Source organism: Scyliorhinus torazame, chromosome 8 (assembly GCF_047496885.1).
Source record: "Scyliorhinus torazame isolate Kashiwa2021f chromosome 8, sScyTor2.1, whole genome shotgun sequence".
Taxonomy (NCBI): domain Eukaryota; kingdom Metazoa; phylum Chordata; class Chondrichthyes; order Carcharhiniformes; family Scyliorhinidae; genus Scyliorhinus; species Scyliorhinus torazame.
The window spans coordinates 187,512,051-187,535,759 of record NC_092714.1 but is presented as its reverse complement, the minus strand read 5'-3'; the positions used below and the strand labels follow the sequence as shown (position 1 = coordinate 187,535,759).

The window sequence follows — 23,709 nt, the reverse complement described above, 5'->3', positions numbered from 1 at the left end:
ATATTTCCGTTGGGAATGGAAAATTTTGTATAGTCCAATTTATGAGGTGCGGATCGCGCAACTCTTTGAATAGTTTGGCCCGAAGTTAATTGTGTCGGGGCATGGGGTTCTTCACCTAGAAAAACTGTTCGTTGGAGGGTTTCATTCCCTTTCATGATTACTACTATCCATACAATTAAAGCTATGGTAACCAGCATAAAAAGTAACATTAGTATACAATGTCGACAAAAATTTTGACATCCTTTGTTATTAAACAATCTTCCGAGGGTGCGGCATGTTTTGTGCCTCTCATCAGGTGCTGCTGATGGATTTAAATTGTCAAGAATCATTTCCACAGAAGTATGTTCTGTGATAGCTGAGCTGTCAGTCTGCCGTGGGGGCGGGCTGGCTGCAGTTCTACTGGCTGCCTGTAAGGGTTGATCTTTAACCTGGTGAATTGTGACAGGCTTGTGAGCCGTCTTTTTGAGAATGCCTTTGGATTGTTTAATTTCTTTTAATTCATCATTATTTTGGGGAGGAGTTTGTTCTATAGGAGGTCCATACAGACCTAAGTATGGATTGTCATGATCCATTTCCTTTAAGGTTCAAAGTACCTGGGTGCTGGCTTTAAATTATCCACAGATACTGTTCTCTGAGTGGTTCGGTCCCCTCTTCCTGCTTCAATCACCACCGTTCTCTCATTGAGTACCTGCGTGATGATACAAGGGGGTTTTCATTTAGCTCTTAAACCTGATTTATTTGACTGTTCTTCCTCCTGGACCCACTCACCTACTTGGGGCATCCAAGTGTCCGGTGGGGGAATTGTGACTTCAGGGGTTGCAGAAATTAGTGATCTCAGTTCTTTAGTGAGCTCTGGCTCAGGCTCCGGAAGGGGTATCAGAGCATATTGGGATAAAGGGGTATTCACGTGTATCCCATACATTAAACGGTAGGGTGTAATATTTAAATGCATGCCAAACGTAGCTAAAAGCATGTTATTAAGACAGATTTGCACCTCAGGTACCAGGTTAGCCCACTTTGATCCCCTGATCATCATCAGTTTTGCCAGGCCTCTCTTTACTTCTTGATTCCTACGCTCCACTATCCCACTAGATCTGGGGTGGTACGGAGTACTGAATTCCAATTGTATACCTGATCGTTCACACATGTCTCTGAAACCCTTACCAATGAAGGCTGAGCCTCGATCGGCATGTATGCAGGTTGGTAATCCAGTAACAGGGAACAGCAAAGACTAGAGTGCGGTGGTCGTTGCGAGTTCCAAACAGCGGGCGGCGGGCGGTTGGGACTAACCAGGTAAATGCGGTACAACAATCTGCCACTACCAAGATGTATTGGTTCTTTTGCCCATCAGGTTTTTTACCCACGGAAGGGGTGAATGGTCCAATACAATCAATTTGTCATGTTACCATTGGCTGGTCTGGCTTGGCAGGCCGAATCAAAGGTGGCCTCGTGACTGCTCCCTTATTATGGAGGAGACACGGTTTGCAATTTGCAACAAATCGTTTACAATCAATTATCATGTATGGCCACCAATAGTGCATTCCTAATTGTGCACATGTGGCTTGGGCACCTCCATGGAGATGACCTTGACCTTGGTGAGCTTCCAATATTAATTCCAATCGTTTTGTTTTCGGAGGAATCACTCGGTCTGATTTTTTGGGCCTTGATACCAATACCTTCCCTTCTTGATTTGTTTGATAGAGATATTTTAAAGGATATCCAGACGGGTTTTCTTTATATAGGTCTAGCAGTATTTGTAATTCATCATCTTGATATTCTGCTATTTGTTGTCTAGTTATGACATTGACCCTGGCCTCCCTAACCTCAGTTAGGTCCATCCCTACAGCTTGTTTTGCTTGCTCGTCTGTTAAGTTATTTCCGTAGTTGTGCTGTTGGCCCTTGGTGTGTCCAGGGATGTGTAAACCTGTATGTTTGGCTTGTCTGTTCTCAACATAGCTACTGTTTGCCACATGGATTTATGATTGATAATCTTATTTCTGTTTGTCTTCGATTTAGTTCTTTCCCATATGGGGAGGTCTCTCTCATATGCGTTTCTCGCATATGCTGAATCAGTACATATTAGTACTGGATTTTTAGAATCTGCCCATTTCATTGCTTCTTTTAATGCCATTGCTTCTGCATATTGTACAGTGTGGGGTCCCAAAGGGATTGCAATGGTTTGTTCTGGGATATATCTGGATTCCTGAAATTTTCCTTTGATTAGTCCTATCCCTGCAGAGGATTTCATTAATCCATCTGGTTGAAGTATTTTCATTGAAGAGCCATCATAATACCAGACTTCTTTGTAGTCTGTGAGATTGTGTTGGGCTTTATTTTCTCTCTCACTTTCAGGGTCCCCATCCTCCATTTGAGGAAGGGATTGTAAATCAAATTGTTCAGGAATAACTTCCCACTCAAGTGTAGGGTCCAGAAGTAATGTTCGCCATTTGCCATATCTAATTACTGTTGCTTTTCTTTCACTCTCTGGCGGCCTGTTTAAATCTTTCAAAGCGTGACAACCAATCTGTATCAGAATTGGAGGCTGTCCTTGCCAAGGCCTGACTTTAATTAGGACTTGTAAAATGAAGGTTAGAGTGCTTTCAATAGCATTGTAACGCTGTTCAGTAGCAGTGAAATTGTAGGAATAAAAAGCTACTGGGATAATTTCATCCTTGTTGTAGGCTATTGCTACCCCTGTTTTCAATCCGATTTTAATCATACGGACCAGTTGTAACCGACTGTCCTTGTGTTTAAATCAATTGCTTTCTGCACTTCATCCATTAGTTTCCCGAGGGATTGATAATCCTCATGGGTGAAAAGGGATGGGTTGTTTTTTGGTGAACATCTGTCATTAAGAGGTGTCGCTAGTGCAGAATAATTAGGGATTAATGCCTTAGCATAATTTAGTAATCCTAAAATTGACTGAAGTTCTTTGAGTTTAGTGGGCATTCGTATGCGTGCAACTTTTTCCCAAAAGTCATTTGTCAGACCCCTGCCGGTGTCTGTGTCACACAGGCCGAGGAAATTTACTGTCTGTCTGCAGAGCTGAGATTTTTTTTAGATTGATTAAATAGCCATTGTCAGTGAGTCGTTTAAAAACTTCATTCAAAGGTTCAAAGTGTTGTCTGTTGTTAGGTAGATGTCGTCTACATAACTAGTTACTTGTGGTAAGTCTGACAATATTTCCATTACTCACGCTGTAAAGATTTGTGGGGAATTTCTAAAACCCCGTGGAAGGCGAGTCCATACGTATTGATACCCATTAGCCGCAGTGAACGCAGTATACTGCTGATCTGTTTCCTTAATGGGATGGGACCAGAAACCATTTGCTAAATTCACACAAGATTTGTACTTTTTCCTAATTAATTGGTTTACCATCTGTTGGGCATTTGCCTGCTGGGCTGAGTTTGGCTCAGTGTATTTGTTTAGTTTTGTACAATCAATGACCAGACATCATTTGTTGTCTGTTTTAGCAACACCGAACATTGCCGAATTGTACCGTGAAGGTTTTTTAATTAAGAGTCCTTGTTGTTCAAGTGAGTCAATTGTTTTAATGAGACTGGCCCATCCTCGGTGTTCTGGGATGTACCACTGCCTCTGGGCAGGAAATGGGTTAATCCTTAGTGGGGTGGGTTCAATCTGTAACTTGCCGCAATGATTTGCGTGCTGCTGTAAAGATTCCCAATGGTGATTTAAAAGGTGTTTTGATTCAGCTCTCACTATGCTGTCTGTGTGATATTCGAGCTGTTTCACAACATGCTCAGCTCTTTCATCCACGTCAGAATTAACGGAGAATGTGTTAAACCATAGTCCTGAATCTTTAGCTCCAATTAGTAACAAAGTCTTTTGAAGGCGACGTCTGATTGATGGTCTTTTAAATCGTTTGCTGCTATGAGTCCACTGTCTTCAGCTCTCTTTTTATTTATTTATTTATCTACTTATAACCAATGACAATGTTTTGTTACTTAGCAAAGTTTGAAAAAAGTTTTAACAGTTTTCTTTTAAAACTTAAAATGTTTGAAAATTCAAATTGAATTACTGGCAAACTGCAAGCTTAGTTCTGATCTTAACTCAGAACTGAATTTAATATTTGCTTAACAAGAGCTTGTATAACTTTTACAACTTAATTAATTCTTCATGTTAACAATTTTTCTTACATTCACAAAAATGTTGGCTGCTTTTGGGAGGAAGCAGTTAGCTGCGATGATTTATACAATAGCAAAGTCAACTGTCATCTCCAGTTATCCACTTTTAAAATGGTGTCACTAAGTTTCTATCAATTCACAAATGAACATCATTTCAAAGTAATTCAAACTTAAGGGGCGGGATTCTCCGTCCCCCCCGCAGGTCGGAGAATCGCCGGGGGGGGGGGGCGGCGTGAATCCCGCCTCCGCAGGCTGCCAAATTCTCTGGCGCCGGGGTTTTGGCGGGGGCGGGAATCGTGCCGCGCTGGTCAGCGGGCCCCCACCCCCCCCGGCGATTCTCCGGCCCGCAATGGGCCGAAGTCCCGCTGCTGAAATGCCTGTCCTGCCGGTGTGAATCAAACCATCTCCCTTACCGGCAGGACCAGGCGGCGCGAGCGGACTCCGGGGTCCTGGGGGAGGCGCGGGGTGACCTGGCCTCGGGGGGGTGATCCCACGGTGGCCTGGCCCGCGATCAGGGCCCACCGATCCGCAGGTGGGCCTGTGCCGTGGGGACACTCTTTTCCCTCCGCGTCGGCCTTAGCCTCCACGATGGCCGACGCGGAGGTGACCCGCCCCCCTGCGCATGCGCAGGGATGACATCAGCAGCCGCTGATGCTCCTGCGCGGACTTCCGCCGGCAGGCGGAATCCCTTCGGACCCAGCTGGCGTGGCGCCAAAGGCCTTCCACGCCAGCCGGCGGGATGGCAACCAGTCCGGCACGGGCCTAGCCCCTAAAGGTGAGGGCGCGTCCCCTAAAGGTGCGGAGAAATCCGCATCTTTCGGGAGGCCCAACACCGGAGTGGTTTGCGTCACTCCATCCCACCGGGACCCCCTGCCCCACCAGGTAGGGGAGAATCCCGCCCAAGATTCTGGCAATTCCAATCAATTGCTTGCTAAAATAATTAACTTTTATCAAAGGGTGGAGAACTCAGCAACCCACTGGTTTCCTTTATGTAATTTAAAACTTAACTTTGCCGGAATTTCTCTGACTCGAAAGAAAGGTATCGGGTTACAGCACAGGCTGCTGGAGCTGTTATCTCAAAGCCTGTCTGATAAGCACTGATCTGCAGTCTAAAACATTTGGCTGCTGTTACCCTTTGAGGGACTTCTGCTTTAACTACCATGCAGCATCCAATTCTCTGGATGCGTCCTTGTTTTAAAATTTTCAGGGTAAACAATTGTCTGCAACTTGGAATAGGGCAGTTCCATTTATTAGTTCATTTATTTCTCGGGCAACTTTATATATTCTCCCTGCATTTGGAGTATTTTCCATGTTTACAGGTTCGAAAGTACTTTCTATTTTGAGGGATCACACGTTTTTTCTCTGCTTTCTTTTAAACGAAAATATTATTTTTAAATATTTAATATTTTTATGAGGGTATTAATCTTGCCTCCCGTTATGGGCGCCAACTGTGAAGGATTTAGGTTATTCCGGACCTGATAATACTTTATTATTAACCTATGCTCTAGGTTAACACACCAAAAGAGGGAAATCCGTTTCTCTGCTGAGACTCAGAATAGATCTCACAAAGGGAGAGGGTGCAATTCTCCGCTCCCGCGACTAAGTGCCCACACCGTCGTGAACGCCGTCGAGTTTCACGATGGCACGAAACGGCCCCGATCGCGATCGATTCAAGGCCCGAAAATGGGCTAGGAGCGGGGCTGCGAGGAACTCGGGGGGCATGTCGCGAAAGCAGCGTCGTCAGCACACGCCGGGCATTGGCGCCGTCTTAAAGCCAGCGCCGCGTAACTGCCGTCACCCGCACAAGCGCGGGTTGGCCGGCACCAGCTCCCCGAGGCCGCCACGCAAGAAGATGTTGGATCGATCTTGCAGGGCGCGGAGGAAAGGAAGTCCTCCTTCAGAGAGGCCGGCCCGCCGATCGGTGGGCACCGATCATGGGCCACACCCCATTTGAGGCCACTCCCGGTGCAGGAATCCCCTCCCCCCCCCCCCCCCCCACAGGCCGTCCCCCCAGCGTTCCCATGCTGTTCCCGCCAGCAGCGACCAGGTGTGGATGACGCCGGTGGGAACCCGTCATTTTGGGCAGGAGAATAGCGGGGATAGCGGAGAATCGCCATTTTGGGTGTCCCGGGCGATTCACCGGCCTGCGCCGCGCAGAACACGATCGTGCCAATCTCGCCGCTTGGGTGAATCGCGGGAAGGCGTCGGATCGGCGTCGCGTGAAAAAATGGCGCCCCAGACGATTCTCCCAAACGGCGCGGCATTGGAGAATCGCGCCCAGAATGCTTTTCCGGGTCTCAGACAGTTAAACAGGATCTCAGTTACTTTTTATGGGAAAAGTTCAGACGTGTCACTCTTAACTAAATCTTTACCTCTGTCGTTGTGAGTCCTAGTCATTTAAAACTTCCTAAATGAGTGTCTAGGATTTTAAACTTTGAGAGTAAGTTGACACAGTATAATTTTAATCAAAGTGTTTTTATTGTAAAATACTCTCAATTGATACATACAGAATTGCAGAGTTAAAAATATAAATTGATTAACAGTCTTTAGTTATCTGTTAATAATATAAAAACCCGTTAACAGTCCTTTGTTATCTGTTAACAATATAAAACCCATTAACAGTCCTTTGTTACCTGCTAAGACACTAACTTCTCTTAAGAGAATGAGATATCTAAAACATGGAAAATCCTAAAGTATTTCCTATCAATTTATAATACATTTCTAAGAAGTTTAACAGAAACATACTTACAAAACCATGCTGGTCTTTGTTTTACGAGGCAAGCTTGAAGAACTTTGACCCACACTACCACAGGGGAGTGAGAAGGTACCTCTCTGCCAAAACGCCCCTCTTTTTATACATAAAACCTTTTAATCAGTCAAGGAATGTCTCTGCTATCTTGTCACTTATTGTTAGTTAATTGCCTATAGCCAAATGGTAAATTTTATATATTATCATCAATATATGTTTTAATGATATTAGTTGACCTTGGGTAGGGTGCTCTTTCCAAGAACCGGGCAGACTCGATGGGCCGAATGGCCTCCTTCTGCACTGTAAATTCTATGATAGTGTCTGCGTGAATGTCAGGTGTCTTAAGATATATTGGCAAAGAGGGACTCGTATAGAGATCTGTCTCTTTTCAATGTTGCCATGTTTCTTAGATATATAGATTGTCAAACAGACACTTCTTTGAGGGTGTTATTCTAAGTGTCAAAAGTTATATGTTTTTTTTAACAAACATTTTATTGAGGTATTTTTTGGTTTTACAACAACGACAAAATAAACAATATACATAAGTCTATAAACATAGTGCAAAAAAAGCCTGCTTCCTCCCTTGCAGGTCCCACCTTTATTAACCCCCTACTCTAAACTAAACTAACCCCCTCCCCCCCCTCCCCCCCCCCTTCTGCTGATGATTAATTTTCTGCAAAGAAGTCGATGAACGGTTGCGACCTCCGGGCGAACCCTAACAGTGACCCTCTCAAGGCGAACTTGATTTCCTCCAGACAGAGAAAGTTAGCCATGTCCGATAGCCAGGTCTCCGACTTTGGGGGCTTTGAGCCCCTCCAAGCCAATAATATCCGTCTCCGGGCTACCAGGGTAGCAAAGGCCAGAACGTCTGCCTCTTTCTCCTCCTGGATTCCCGGATCTACCGACACCCCGAAAATCGACACCTCCGGACTCGGTGCCACCCTTATTTTTAACACCGTGGACATGGCATCTGCAAACCCCTGCCAGAATCCCCTGAGCTTTGGGCATGTCCAGAACATATCGACATGATTCGCTAGCCCCCCCGCACACCTTGCACACCTGTCTTCTACACCAAAGAACTTGCTCATCCAGGCCACTGTCATGTGAGCCCGGTGAACAACCTTGAACTGTATCAGGCTGAGCCTGGCACATGTTGTGGACGCGTTGATTGTACTCTAAGCATCCGCCCAGAGACCATCCTCTATCTCTCCTCCTAACTCCTCTACCCATTTGCGCTTCAGCTCATCAGTCTGCGTGTCCTCTGACCCCATGAGCTCCTTATAGATGTCGGAGACCTTCCCTTCTCCCACCCTCACTCTGGAAACTACCCTATCCTGAATCCCCTTTGGTGGTAGGAGCGGGAGGGTTGAGACCTGCCTACGTAGGAATTCCCGCACCTGCAGGCACATAAATTTGTTTCCCCTCCCAAATCCGAATTTCTCCTCCAGCTGCCTCAAGCTAGGAAAGCTTCCTTCTATAAACATATCCTCCATCCTCTCAATTCCTGCCCTCTGCCATCTCCGAAATGCCCCGTCCATCTTTCCTGGGGCAAACCGGTGGTTATTACAGATTGGGGACCAGACCGATGCTCCTTCTGCTCCCACATGCTTCCTCCATTGCCCCCAGACTCTCAGGGCTGCCACCACCACGGGGCTGGTGGAGTACTGTGCCGGCGGGAACGGCAGAGGCGTCGTTATCGGTGCCCCCAAACTGGTGCCCTTACACGAAGCCGCCTCCATACGCTCCCATGCCGACCCTCCCACCACCGCCCACTTCCTGATCATGGCTATATTCGCCACCCAATAGCAGTTACTGAGGTTTGGCAGCGCCAGCCCGCCCTCTCCCCAGCTCCGCCCAATCATCCCCTGTTTTACTCCCTGGGTCTTGTCCACCCATACAAAGCTTGTGATAACTTTGTTAACCCGTTTAAAGAAGGAGCGCGGAATAAAGATGGGGATACACTGGAACACAAACAGGAATCTCGGAAGGACCGTCATCTTCACCGTCTGGACCCTCCCAGCTAGTGACAGTGGGAGCGCGTCCCATCTCCGAAAATTGTTCTTCATTTGGTCCACCAGACGTGCCAGATTAGGTTTGTGTAACCATTCCCATTCCCGCGCCACTTGGATGCCTAGATACCTCAAACTTCCCCCTACCACTCTAAACGGCAGTTGCCCCAATCGCCTCTCCTGTCCCCTTGCCTGGATCACAAACATCTCGCTTTTCCCCATATTTAATTTGGACCCTGAGAACCAGCCAGATTCCCCCAGAATCCTCATGATTTCTTCCATTCCCCCCACTGGGTCCGACACATACAGTAGCAGGTCGTCTGCGTAAAGTGAGACTCTGTGTTCCACTCCCCTCCCGGACCAACCCCTTCCAGCCCCTTGAGGCTCTCAGCGCAATTGCCAGCGGCTCTATAGCTAGTGCGAACAACAGTGGGGAGAGGAGCCACCCCATCCTCGTCCACCGGTGTAGCCTAAAATAGTCCGATGTCGTCCTATTCGTCCCTATGCTCGCCACAGGAGCCTGATACAGTAACCTGACCCAGTCAATAAAGCCCCGCCAAATCCAAACTGTCCCAGCACCTCCTACAAATGTTCCCATTCTACTCGTTCAAAAGCCTTCTCTGCATCCATTGCGACCACTACCTCCACCTCCCTACCTTCTGGGGGCATCATGATCACATTTAGGAACCTTCTTACATTGGACACCAACTGCCATCTCTTAACGAACCCCGTCTGGTCCTCCTCAACCACATCCGGAACACAATCTTCAATCCTAGAGGACAAAATGTTGGCCAGCAGTTTGGCGTCCACATTCAATTGGGATATCAGCCTGTAGGACCCACACAGCTCCAGATCCTTATCCCGCTTCAGAATCAGCGAGATCATGGCCTGTGACATCGTTGGGGAAGCACCCCTCTCTCCATTGCTTCATTGAATGTCCTCATCAACAGCGGCCCCAATATCCCAGAGAACTTTTTGTAGAACTCAGCTGTGTGCCCGTCTGGCCCTGGGGCTTTACCCGACTACATGGCCTTCAGACCGTCTACTATCTCTTCGATCCTGATCGGAGCCCCCAGCCCTTCTACCAGCTCCCAGTCCAGCTTTGGGAAATTCAGCCCCCCTAGGAAGTGCCTCATCCCCTCTGGCCCCGGTGGGGGATCCGAGCCATACAGCCTACTATAAAAATCCTTAAACGCCTTATTCACCCCTGCTGAGTCTCCCACCAGGTTCCCGTCTCCGTCCTTTACTTTCCCTATCTCCCTGGATGCCTCCCTCTTTCCAAGCTGCTGTGCAAGCATTCTGCTGGCCTTCTCTTCGTGCTCATAGATCGCCCCCCTCGCAGCTGCTCCACCGCCCTCCCTGTGGTTAACATGCCGAACTCCTCCTGTAGCCTCCGCCGTTCCCTTAGAGGCCCTGCCTCTGGGGTCTCCGCATACCTCCTGTCGACCTGTAGTATCTCCTTTACCAGTTGGTCCGTCTCCGTCCTGTCTACCTTCTCCCTGTGGGCCCCTATCGAGATCAGCTCCCCTCTAACCACCGCCTTCAATGTCTCCCAGACCACCGCTGCTGAAATTTCCCCCGTGTCATTGACCTCCAGGTAATTCTGAATACATTTCCTCAACCGCCCGCACACCTCCTCGTCCGCTAAGAGCCCCACGTCTAACCTCCAGTGCGGGCGCTGATTACTGTCTTTACTAACCTGTAGGTCAACCCAGCGGGGCATGAGATTGTAATCGCCGAGTACCCCGTGTCCACCACCCCCATCAGTAAAGCCCTGCTCAGAATGAAGAAATCAATCCGGGAGTACACTTTATGCACGTGTGAGTAGAAGGAGAACCCCTTTACTCTTGGCTGCCCAAATCTCCATGCCCCCCCCCCCCCCCCCCATCTGCTCCATGAACTCTTTTAGCTCCTTAGCCATTGCTGGCACCCTGCCTGCTTTTGAGCTTGACCGGTCTAAACCAGGGTCAATAACGGCATTGAAGTCTCCTCCCATGACTAGTTTATGCGAAACCAGATCCGGTATCTTCCCCAGCATCCTATTTATAAACTCCACATCATCCCAGTTTGGCGCGTATACATTTACTAATACCACCTGCACCCCCTCCAATTTCCCACTGACCATAATGTACCGGCCTCCCCCATCTGAAACTATTCTTCCCACCTCAAACACCACTCGCTTGTTGATCAGGATCGCGACTCCTCTGGTCTTTGAATCCAGTCCCGAGTGGAAAACCTGTCCGACCCAACCTTTCCTTAACCTAATCTGATCAGCTACTCTAAGGTGCGTCTCCTGCAGCTTTACCATGTCCGCCTTCAGTCCCCTCAGACGAAAAGTTATATAGTTAAGGAAGGATTTGTGTATTATTTATCTGAAGAATTACCTGTCCTCATGAATAATTATAGCTGTAGGGGAGTGATCAACAGTATTTAAGGTATGTCAATGCAAAGCTTTCCTTATCCTATCTTTGTTTGGAATGTATTAATGATCCTTGAAGTCAGCTAGGAGTTTCTCCCAGCAAATGGGGACTTCTGGACGACCTTTAGCTGAAGTGGTTTTATTCCATTTTGAATTAAAATACTGGTCGTATTAATTTCTGTTGTCTTATTTCAAACCAAATTCTGTGGCGAACGTGATATTCATCACACAGGGTGAACGCATCCCCACGAAACATGTTTTGGGCCTGTCTGAAGCTGGAGAGATTCTGGCAGGGGTTCACTGACGTTATGCCCCGTGACCGTAGTCCCCAGTCCAGAAGTGGTGATTTTTGGAGTTTTGGAAGAGCTGGGATTCCGGGGGCAAGAGAGGCCGACACCTTGGCCTTTGCCTCCCTGGTAGCCCAGAGACGGATCTTGTTGAAATTGAGGGATTCACGGTCGCCGAAACCAGAGTTGTGGGTGAGCAACCTCGTGGAATTCCTTAGGTTGGAAAAAATCAAATTTGCCTTGAGAGGGATTGTGGAGGGGTTTGCCCGGAGATGGAAACTGTTTATCGACTTCTTCAACAATAGTTAAGTAGTCAGCAGGGGACAGGGGGGATGGGGGGATGGGGGGGTGATTTTGGCGTTAAAAAAGGAGGCAGAGTGGGTGAAGTGTAGCGGCAGGGAGTATGGAGCGCGGGGGTGTTGGTTATTTATTTGTTATGTGACTTCATGTTTGTTCTCTTTTTGGTTTTGTTGTGTTTGATTTATATATATAAATGTCTTAATAAAAACATTTTTTTAAAAACATTGAATCAAAAGGTTATTAAAAGAGTCTATAAAGCATCCCAGACTCTACGGTGCCCACCTGGCATGGAAAGCCTCGATGGTGCCAATGGACACCGCATACTTCCTCGCCAGGGGCACCTGACCATGAATAAAGCCGCAGAAGAGGGACAAACAGTCAGGTTGGACGACCCCTCGACTGCCCGCTGCCTGGACCTGTTAATGGCAAGTTTCACCAGGCCCAGGAGCAGGTTCACAAGAAGGTCCTCCTCCTTCTTCGCCACTCTCCGCACCAGGTGCCATAGATCAGGAGTGTAGGACTGAAGTACAAACAAAACATTAATAAAAGGTTTGATAAGAAACTAAAAAGGGGGTTCAGCCGAAAACATTTAAATTAGACATGGTCCACAGACTCCACAAGGCCTCAAAAGAGGCAGGCATCTTGGGAGTCTGGGAACCGGTGAAATCGATGGTTGCATGGCACTCGTGCATGCAACATCCTCCACCCCAGGTCCCCAAGATTGAGGGGGAGGACTCCTCAGTAGAAGAACCTCCAGTGGGGGAAAGGACTGTAATGATATGTATAGTCTAATGAGAGTAAAGGGTTAACAAGATGATGTTCATGCATCTCAACCCTAGATGGCATCACTGAGTAGTCTTATAAAAGGCTGCATCTCTCAGCATTCTGGGAGAAGCTTATGGAGAAGGATAGTGTGAGGTTGAGATAGAGTATTGGTTGTATTAGAGAGACATAATAGATTAATGTAATATAGATTCAATATTGTTATTTTGTTAGCTATTACTTAGTAGAGTGTGCAAACCATTTAAAGTAGTGTAAATTAAACTAGCTTTGTTTTAAATGCATTGCTTGATGATCTTTGTAAACATGACTTTTAGCTATCTTGGAGAACTATACAAGGAACATCACAAGGGACAATCAGGGCTAAAGACCTGATAATTAGATGCAAATAGATGTAAATGGGGATCCTGACCTTTAAAGTCAGGATTCCCATTGCATGACTGCAGTGGGACGGGGACAATCGAATAGGGAAATCCCGCTGGTGAAAAGCTATTTCAGGATTCCCACGGGATTCTCTGAAAACGAGGCGGATAATCCCAGCCAACAACTACACCAACAGAAGTATCTCGCCTCATTGTAACTAAGAGACTATGTAAGGCAACGCCTTTAATTCATAATAGAAGACTTTAACTGCAGTCAAATTTCCATTTTTTTCCTTCAGTCTTTTTGCCTTCCATTGACACAATAAGCAATCCCGCACCAACCTAGGAATGTGGCAGAAGATTAGAATTTCACATTATGGAGTGTATATTTCTTGTGCAAATGCATTTTTGCTTTATTTTCCTACTTTTCTAATTCTTTTCCTTTCCCAAACAATGTTTCCCTCGCCGGAGAATTTGTGAATTCAGTTCCTGAGCAAATGAGAGCCTGAGGAAATTTGATTTGAGATATGAAAGCTCAGCTTGGACTGATATTAAGTAGATGCTCCATGTAATCTATTTCTTATCTTTCTTTCAGGAATCATGGCCGGTTCAAATAGATCAGGAGACCTTCGGGATGCCCAGAAGTCGATTCCAATTGGTACAATCATGGCAATTGCAACAACGTCCGCTGTCTGTATCCTTTTTCCTCATAATACGCTTAGCCAACCTGTTCCTAATATGATAATTAAGAGATAACTTTCATTGCTGCAGTGTACTAAGCATTAAATGGCTCCCACATGGCTATTAGGCACAGAGGCCGACAAGCGAGGATTTTAATAAGCATGTATAGAGGCTGCTTAATGCTAGGAATATTAAATTAATTAGGGTTATGTCTGAGATTTTAAAAATACCTGAAAATGAAACATTATAAATTATCTTTCCACTTATCCTGTATGAGATTTGCTACAGATATTTCTACTGATTGGGTCTTGTAAGTGCAGTGGTAGTGTTTTGAATGTGTGCATTGCAAGTTCATGACCTGCCATTCGCCAAAACAACAACATCTAAAATGATACTGCAATGCCAAGCTATCTCTCTTGCAGATCTACTGGGCTGAATCATAGCTTGCAGGCACATATTTGGAAGTGGATGGGTTAAAAACGTGGAATTGACGGCATGTCAGGAAGCCAGTCCCAACCCTCTATCCTGGAACAGGCTCAAGGGGCAAACTGGGTCTATTCCCGGTTCTCTGTTCCACATTTAACTGCAGCATGCTCGGTTGGCAGCAAGTAAACTCTATGACAGACAGAGATGGGTTATCGTTGTCAAGATGTTAATCGCTCAATTAATGTGCTTTGACATGGGTTTTCAAATTTAACTGTTGTCCCATCGGTTACATATGTTTTCTGGAAAGTGTCAGAGTAAGCAGGGTGAGAACACAGCATCAGCTGAAGGGGCTGAAGACATGATGGGAAAAAATGGGAATAGCTATTGAAGCTACACAGCTGCCTTCTTTCTTGCTTATGGGAAGGGCTTTGTTCACAGTACTTGTGTTGGGAGGTTTTTATTTGCTGCTTAGGAGATTACATTGACAACTCTGGATGTTACTACTGTCAGATCAGCATAGGTGTTGCTTACTGTCTCCATGGCAATGCCTTGATTAATCAGAGTCGACTTACCATTCAATTTTTCTCCTATAGTATAAACTGTTGTGATGGTTTGAAATTTGGCATTCTTGTGTCTGTCTTGATGAATGCAATACAGATAGCTTCAGCACCATGTCTCTCATTTCAGCAATATAAAAGAGGTTTTAAAAAAAAGCTCAGATACACCCTCAATTTCTGCCATAGATTTTAAAATATAGCCTTTTAAATATACTTCTATAAGTAACACACTTTAGCAGCCTTGCATTTTCATTTAATACAGGCGAATGGAACATTGAGCATGCAAGTTGTATGGAAATGTTTGGGAATTGGTGTGCATCAGCTAAATAATATCATTGGGACCCAATTTTATTATTTGTAACTGCAAACCACCAAGGACCTCTGGCACTGGAGTTAGATGAATGGGGATCAGATGCAAGCAACATTTATACATTGTTTCCACTGACAACCATTAAGTCAGGTATTACTATTTCTGAAATGAAATAACCCAAATGCATTTACACTGATGTGTTCGGTATGCCGGGTCTGCGAGGACTGCGTTTGCTGCAGCAGTGAGAGAGACAGGCTTCCAACACTTGAAGAAATGCAACTTGATTTTATTGAACTCTTAACTATTATACATACTTTAACTGTGAGTTGACATTATGCTGACTTGACCGGAGACCTGAGGCTAACCTGAACAGACTATCTTACTACCACATGGTGTATGTTCTAGTTGCTGCTCACAGACTCTGACTGTCTCAGAGGCTGGATCCCAAGAGAGCGGGAAAACTAGTGCCCACTGACTTTATAGTGGCTGTGTCCTGTCTGATGATTGGCTGCTGTGTTCTGTGTGTTCACTGGTCATCCTGTGTGTCAATCACTGCCTGTCTGTGCACCATCATATACCTGTGTGTATATTATGACATACACTACCACTGGTACTGTAAGAAAGGGACTAAAATATATTTTGTTTAAAGAAATGTCACTTTTGGTCCTGTGAAGTTCTATAGATTTGTCCCCGGGTCCTGTTTTTTTTAAGAATACATCATTGAAATTTTGATGCCTGACAAAAGAATCCATTTATCTCGATCTGAAACTGTTTTAATCCTTCATACCTCATCACAGATGTATCCACTATCATTCTCTTCGGGGCATGCATTGAAGGTGTGGTACTCAGAGACAAGTAAGTACATTTTATTCACTGCTGATAAAACACACATCAAAGGAACTGAACATGTGTAGTCACATGATAAGATGCATCCTTCAGTCTGTTCTTCTTCATTAGCCCCTTTCCCATTTAATTTCAATCCCACAGAACAGAGAAGTTAAAGAGCGAGTGAAGACTCCATGACACTTGAGAGTGCATTCCCCCATATATAAGTTAGCAACCACGGGTGGGGCAACTGGAGCTACATTTAGCCTGAAAACCCCTGGGAAAGGAAAGGGAAAAAAATTAAATAGCTTATTGTTGATGTTAGTCTGAAAAGTACACATAGAACCATGATTAGGAAGCCATTCAGTCCATTGTCCCTGTGCTGATTCTTTGAAAGAGTTCTCCAATTGGCCCACTCCACTGCCCTTTTCATATCGCTCTGCAAGCTTTTCCTTTTCCTATAGTTATCCAATTCACTTTGAAAGTTACTATTGACTCTGCTTCCACCAGATATTCAGCTCGTGGATTTCAGAATGTGTGGGTTTCAGTTCAGACCAGGGTTGAGCTGAACAGTGTGCTGCCCTCAACCCGCACGCACCCCTCAACAACCTTCGACCCACAGACCAACAGAACAATCTACCTCCAGTCACCCTTTGGGCCCTCACTTGTGCAGATATTGAGGTGTTTCTCAGGCCTGCAGATCGAAATATCAACACCTTCTGGAGAGGAAGGAAAAAATTGGGAGTAGATATGTGAGGTGAAATGTGTGCAGAGAATGCAATCGATTTTAATTTTAATGGATTCTTGGCACCTCTGGCATTTATTACCCAACCTTAGTTTTCTCCAGGCATAACCAACTGACTTGCTGGGTCATTTTAGAAGGCAATTAAGAGTCAACAACAGTATTGTGGGACTCGAGTCACATATACTCCAGACCAAGTTGGACTGGCAGGTTAGTTTTCCGACAGGATGTTCAATTTTTTTTTTATGGCAATCCGGCAGATTTCATAGTCAAATTGCTAGATCTATTGAATTCAATTGCACAAACTACAAGAATTGGAGCAAATGACTGGAATTCTGTACAGTGCCATTATGAGTCGGCTACCGTAGCCGTCTAAAAATTCAGCTGTTCTATTTTGCAATGAAGATATGATAACTATTTAGTGTAATAGTTGAAGAACTGATATTTTTTTTAATCAAATATTGTTCGAGCACAAGTGTATGATTTTTTACAAAAAATCTTTGGTAGATGTTTCAGGGCCTTTCTAACCTTGAAATCATCTGAACATATTTAGGTGTATTTTCCACCATTACCTTTGCAAAAAAAAACAAATTTTCCAGTGCATAAAATGTAAAGCAAACTGGCTCCACCTAAGCTGTGAAATTTTCCATCCACATTACAAAAGCAAAAGAGATTGGCTGGTTGAAATAAATGTTGCTGCCGTCCATGTTGATGCCACCTTGGGAGAGAATTCCTTTTTCTGTTTATCATCAGCACAATGTTGCCACCATCTGAATTTCCACACAGTCACTTGGTGACTTTGAAGTCACTGAAGGTTCATCCGTTTTCCCAATTTGTGACAAATCACATTAATGCCCTTTGCAATACTTATGGAATCTGTCCAATTTTATCTCCAGTCCTTTCAGCAACTTCTGGGTTATTTTGAAGGGTGAAGGTTAGAACCAGTCTTTTTACCTCTGTACTTGCTGACTACGCTTTCAGTTCTACAGCTAGGAATCACTCACTGTGGTACGGATCCAGGTCAAATTCTACGCTTGCCAACTGAACTTGCCATTTCTGGATAGATGAAAAAAGCAAAGTAATTAATTCCATTTTAGCTCACCCATCCAAAAAGTTCCCTCCATTTATTTTGGCTTCACAACATTACCCTGCATTGCAAAGAAATCACAAAACTGAAGCTGGCCATTCAACCCAAACAGTCTGTGTTATCTTTTACACACAAACATTAGTCCTAATCCTGTGTCTAGCTCCAGTCCCATAATGCTTTATTCCATTTTTCTTCAATCACCCAGCTAACCTGTTCTCAAATGTTGACATAATTTCAGGTATTATATTCTACAGCCTCATGACCCTCCTTTTGAAAAAGGTTGTCATCAACACAGATGAGCCCACTACAGTCCCCATCCAACATTCATTCCGGCAGCAAGTACTGGACAATAATTAGATCCCTGATTACTTCACTCTTGCACCCTTGAAAGTCCTCATTCCAGTCGTAATTTGCTAAGTAGATGCCGTTCTGTCCTATTTTTAGAGAGTTCTGCATATAACTTTTCTATACTGCTTCCTGTCTCATAAGCCTATGATCTAATTTCTTAATCATCTCCATTCAGAGCTGCAAAGGTTATTTTTCCTCAGGTTGGCCTCACAATTCATGCATCACCTGACAGTGAGGATCAGCCTTGTGGCTTTTCTCTGTGTTGTCCCCAGAGCTTGAAAATCCTTTTCATGTCTTGATGACAAGAATTGGGTGCAGTTCACTTGGCATGATCTCATGCACACTTCAAAATAAAATACACGGTGGCCATTGGTGATACAATCTTCTATGCCTAATCCACAGGGACTTTCCAGCAGAGCCCAAACGACAGATAGAGTTGAAATTGCCCCTTTTGTGTTATGCTAATGGCCAGCAAGCTGGAATGAGGAAAGGGTCAGTGTCTTGGCCTTTTGGGAGAAGTAGTGGGGGTCCTAAGACCTGCCACACAATTCCACACCCTAATTCCACAAAAACTGAATATCTTTGCGGTATTAGGCGCGAGCTTTGGGATATCAATGAAATTGGAAGATACAAGTGGGAGTTGGGGTATTCACAAGGCGAGGACATCTTTGCAGTATTTAGAAATATTATTGAGTTAATAGTAAAAAGAGAAAAAAAATCTCAAAAAAGGAAGAACAGTGTCCTGCAGTCAGCATTGCAGTAAAGCATTCTGAGAACAATGTCTTGCAGTCAACATCGCAATGAAGCATTTTGGGAATAGTGTCCAACAGTCAGCATCACAGTGAAGCATTCTGGAAACAGTGTCCTACGATCAGCATCCCAGTGAAGCATTCTGGGAATAGTGTCCTACAGTCAGCATCGCAGTGAAGCATTCTGGGAACAATGTCCTGCAGTCAACATCGTAGTGAAGCATTCTGGGAATAGTGTCCAACAGTCAGCATTGCAGTGAAGCATTCTGGGAATAGTGTCTTACAGTCACCATCGCATGAAGCATTCTGAGAACAATGTCTGACAGTCAGCATCGCATGAAGCATTCTGGGAACTGTGTCCTACAGTCAATTCCTGTTGAAAAGAAACAAAGAGTGACATCACAGGAAAACCATTGGAGCCGGGAAGATAAAGGGGCATGAGAAAGAACGAGCATGAGAGCAGAGACGGAAAAACGAGCGTGAGAAAGAGCAAGTCTGAGAGCAGAACTGCAAGGATGAAAGAGCACGAGGAAGAACGAGACTGAGAGTGAAGCTGAGAGGATAAAAGAGCACAAGAAAGAGCGAGACTGAAAATGGCACTGTGAGGATAAAAGAGCGTGAAAAAGAACTAGATTGAGAGTGGAGCTGGGAGGATAAAACAGCGCAAGACAGAGTGAGATTGAAAATGGAGATGGGAGGATAAAAGAGCGTGAAAAAGAACGAGACTGAGAGTGGAGCCGGGAGAAAAAGAGCACGAGAAGGAGCGAGTCTGAGAGCGATGCTGGGATGATAAAAGAGCATGAAGAAGATTGAGACCGAGAGTGGAGCTGGAAGGATAAAAGGCTAAGACTCCACAGGAAGGAAGGTGACAACCAGGAAGAGCAAGTGGACAGGAAGGAAGTGCAGGAATCTTCTATGGCCATTCCCCTGCATAACAAACATACCACCTTGGGCACTGTTGGGGGAAAGCAGCAAAAGACAAATTTGTTGCACCACGGTTGGTTCTGCCGCCAAAGGAGGAGTAAAAAGTGCGGGAATGTAATAGATATTGGGGATTCAATTGTAAGGGGAATAGATAGGCATTTCTGTGGCTACCAATGAGACTCCATGATGGTCTGTTGCCTCCCTGGTGCTAGGGGCAAGAGTGTCTCAGAGGGGCTACAGGACATTCTGGAGGGGGATGGTGACCAGTGGTTGCGGTACACATTGGTACAAATGGCATAGGTTAAAAAAAAGGGATGAAATCCTAAAAGCAGAATATAGGGAGTTAGGAAGTAAGTTGAAAAATAGGACGTCAAATCTGGTGATTTTAGGATTACTAACAGTGTTGCATGCTAGTCAGAGAAGAAATAGCAGGACATATCAGATAAATAGGTGGCTGAAGAGATAGTGCGAGAAGGAGGGTTTTGGATTCCTAGGACATTGGGACTGGTTCTGGGGAAGGTGGGACCAGTACAAACTGGACGCATTACATCTGGGCAGAGCCGGGACTGATGTCCGAGAGGGAGTATTTGCTGGAGTGGTTGAGGAGGGTTTAAATTTGAATGGCAGTGGGATGGGGACCTATGGAAGGAGTCAGAGGAGGAGGAAACACAGACAAAAGCAAAAGGCAGAAAATGAAAAGAAAAGTGACAGGCAGAGAAACCAAGGGCCAGAATCAAACAGGGCGTCAATGAAAAATAATGGGAACAGGACAAGGAATGTTATAAAGACAAACCTCAAGGCTTTTTGCATTGATGCGAGGAGCATTCACAATAAAGTGAATGAATTAATCACCCAAATAGATAGAGTCGGGATTACAGAGATATGGTTGCAGGGTGACAATGGGGGACTTCAATATGCAGGTGAACTGGGAAAATCAGGTTGGTAGTGGGCCCCAAGAAAAGGAATTTGTGGAATGTCTAAGAGATGTCTTTTTGGAGCAGTTTGTGACAGAGCCTACCAGGGAACAGGCAATTCTGGATTTGGTGATGTGTAATGAGGCAGACTTGATTAGGGAACTTAAAGTGAAGGAATCCTGAGGGAACAGTGACCACAATATGATAGAATTTACCCTGCAGTTTGAGAGCGAGAAGCTGCAATCAGATGTAACGGTATTACAATTAAATAAGTGTAACTACAAAGATATGAGGGCGGAGCTGGCCAGAGTTGATTGGAAAAAGAGCCTAGCAGGTGTCATGTGAGAGTACCTTTAAGAAATTGATGTTTAAGCAATGTACCTTTAAGAAAACAGTGATGTCAGAGAGTGGGTGGAGCTGAGCTCAGATCAGCCATTTTGAAGTTTCAGTTTTGAAAAGTGCCTGGCTGTTTTGCTGTAAGCTGCTTAAAAGGAGAAAGCCAGTTTGAGACAGCAGCTTGAGAAGTTCTGGTTTGCTGTGATCTGCTTGAAGGGAGAAAGCCAGTTTGAAAAAGCAGCTTGGGTGTGTCTGTGTGTTTTCAGAGAGCTGCAGGAAGAAAGCAAGGTGCTGGAGCTGAAGTCAACCAAGCATATATATCTCTGCCATAAAACAGAAAATATATATTAACTGTGACTGGTGTGTTACTGTTTTGAAGGTTTGAAGCCTTTTGGGTGTTTGAAGGAACATTTTGAGGGATTATTTAGTGGTGTATTATTTTCAGGGTTATCTTTGAAGTAAGGGGTGTTAAAGGATCCAATGTTTATTTAAAAGGTTAAGTTGAGTTCAAAGAATAAACATTGTTTTGTGTTTAAAAGTCACGTGTCCATAATTGTAATATCACACCTGGGGAACAAGCAGTGTGCTAGGAAAAGCAACAAATCCATTCAAGGGAGAGGTTGGTTGAACTTCATGATACATTTTGGGGTTCTGAAAACGCCTTGCCCATAACAATTGAGGGCTCGAGGGGGATAAAAGTCTATCTATTGGATTGGCTTTTGTGAACTTAAAGACAGTGAAGGATTGTTGCTTTTCCGGTGTGGTATTTTAGTTTAGGTGGGGAGAGTGTTGTGAACAATGGCTCTTTCAGAGGCTCAGAAGTTTTTGGGGGTGGAGAATGTCACACGTAGTACCTTACGGACAGAAACGAAAAGCAGACTGTTAGATTTGGCAAAAACATTGCAGTTAACATTACCTGACAAAATGCGAAAAGATGACGTAATTATGGCAGTGGTTAAGCATTTAAAGTTGCCTGAGATTGAGTTTGACTCACTGGAAATGGCAAAATTTCAGTTGCAAATTAAACAAATGGAACATAAGAAAGAATTAAAGTGGCTTGAATACGAGAGAGAGAGAGAGGAAAAAGAGAGAGAAAGAGAGAGAGAGGAAAAAGAAAAGGAGAGAGAAGAAAGGAGAAAAGAAAGAATAGCCCGAGCAGAACAAAAATAAAAAGAAAGGGAGATACAGATCAGGGAAAAAGATAAAGAGAGGGAGTTTGAACTTCAGAAAATGGCAATGAAACATGACAATCAGTTAAAATTGGCAGCTGTAAAGGGAAACGTACAGTTGGAGGATAGTGATGAGGATAGTGAGAAAGAGTGTCATAGTCTAAGGCTTGGTGGGAATCTATTTAAATATGTCCAAACATTGACAAGATTTGATGAGAAGGAAGTGGATGCCTTTTTCATTTCATTTGAGAAGGTAGCTAAACAAATGAAATGGCCACAGGACATGTGGGTGTTACTGATTCAAACAAAGCTGGTAGGTAGAGCGAGTGAGGTGTTTGCATCACTAGCGGAGGAGGTATCTGGAACCTATGAGGAGGTGAAGAAATCCATCTTAAGTGCATATGAGCTAGTGCCTGAAGCTTCCAGACAAAGGTTTAGAAATTTAAGGAAAGAATTTGGTCAAACATACATGGAGTTTGAAAGGGTCAAACAGAGTAATTTTGATAGGTGGATAAGGGCTTTGAAAATAGACCAAATGTATGAAGCTGTCAGAGAAATTACTTTTGGAGGAGTTTAAAAATTCAATTCCTGATGTAGTGAGAACTCATGTGGAAGAACAGAGGGTTAAACTGCGAGATTAGCAGCAGAAGTGGCAGATGATTATGAATTAATTCATCAATCAAAAATTGGTTTCTGACATCCGTTTCAGCCGGTGAGGGATAGAAACTGGGAACATGAGAAATACCAAGTGGTAAAGGTAAAGATGATCTGCTGGGAGACAATAAAGAGCGTGTACCTGAGATTAAAAAAGAAATCCAGGAGGGTGGAAAAGAAATGAAGAGTTTCAGATGTTTTCACTGTAATAAACTAGGCCATGTAAAGTCACAGTGTTGGTGGTTGAAGAAAAGCACTGGGAAGGCTGATGTGGTAAAACAGGATAAGACAGTGGGGTTGGTTAGAGTGATAAAGGAAAGCCCAAGGGAAGCGAAGGAGGTGCAAATGATTATACAGCCGGTTCAAGAAGTAATTGTTAAGAAGATGCCAGATGTCTTTAAAGAAATTACTTGTGTGAGTAAAGATTACTCATGTGTATCAGGAGGGGCAGGTAAAGAAGTGACAATTTTAAGAGATGCAGGGACTAGTCAATCGCTAATGGTAAGAGATGAGGAATTATGTAGTTTGGGAAGAATGTTGCCAGAAAAGATGGTGATATGTGGAATTCAGGGTGAGGAGTAGCGTTCCATTATATAAGGTAAGGTTGGAAAGTCCAGTGAAGAGTGGTGAAGTGGTAGTAGGAGTAATAGATAAACAATCTTGTCCAGGAATACAGTTTATCTTGGGTAATGATACAGCTGGATCGCAGGTGGGAGTGATGCCTACTGTGGTTGATAAGCCAGTGGAAAATCAGACAACAGAAGGGTTGAAGGACGAATATCCTGGGATTTTTCCGGATTGTGTAGTCACAGGTTAAGACAAGAGGAGAAATCAAAGAGTGAAGATGAAGTTGAAGTGCAATTATCAGAAACGATTTTTGATCGGATGGTTGAAAAAGAACAAGAACAGGTGGAGAATGAGGCGGATATTTTTAGC

The 23,709-nt window shown here is 44.5% G+C and overlaps 1 protein-coding gene across 2 annotated transcripts in view; it reads left to right on the top strand.

Moving 5' to 3' along the window:
• LOC140428305 (solute carrier family 12 member 5-like) overlaps positions 1 to 23,709 on the top strand; it is a 1,013,162-nt gene that overhangs the window by 865,443 nt on the left and 124,010 nt on the right. For both annotated transcript variants that reach the window (XM_072514639.1, XM_072514638.1), the window contains exons 10-11: positions 13,647 to 13,745; positions 15,823 to 15,880. In XM_072514639.1, coding sequence (XP_072370740.1) covers positions 13,647 to 13,745; positions 15,823 to 15,880 — 157 coding nt within the window. The remainder of the gene's footprint in view (positions 1 to 13,646; positions 13,746 to 15,822; positions 15,881 to 23,709) is intronic.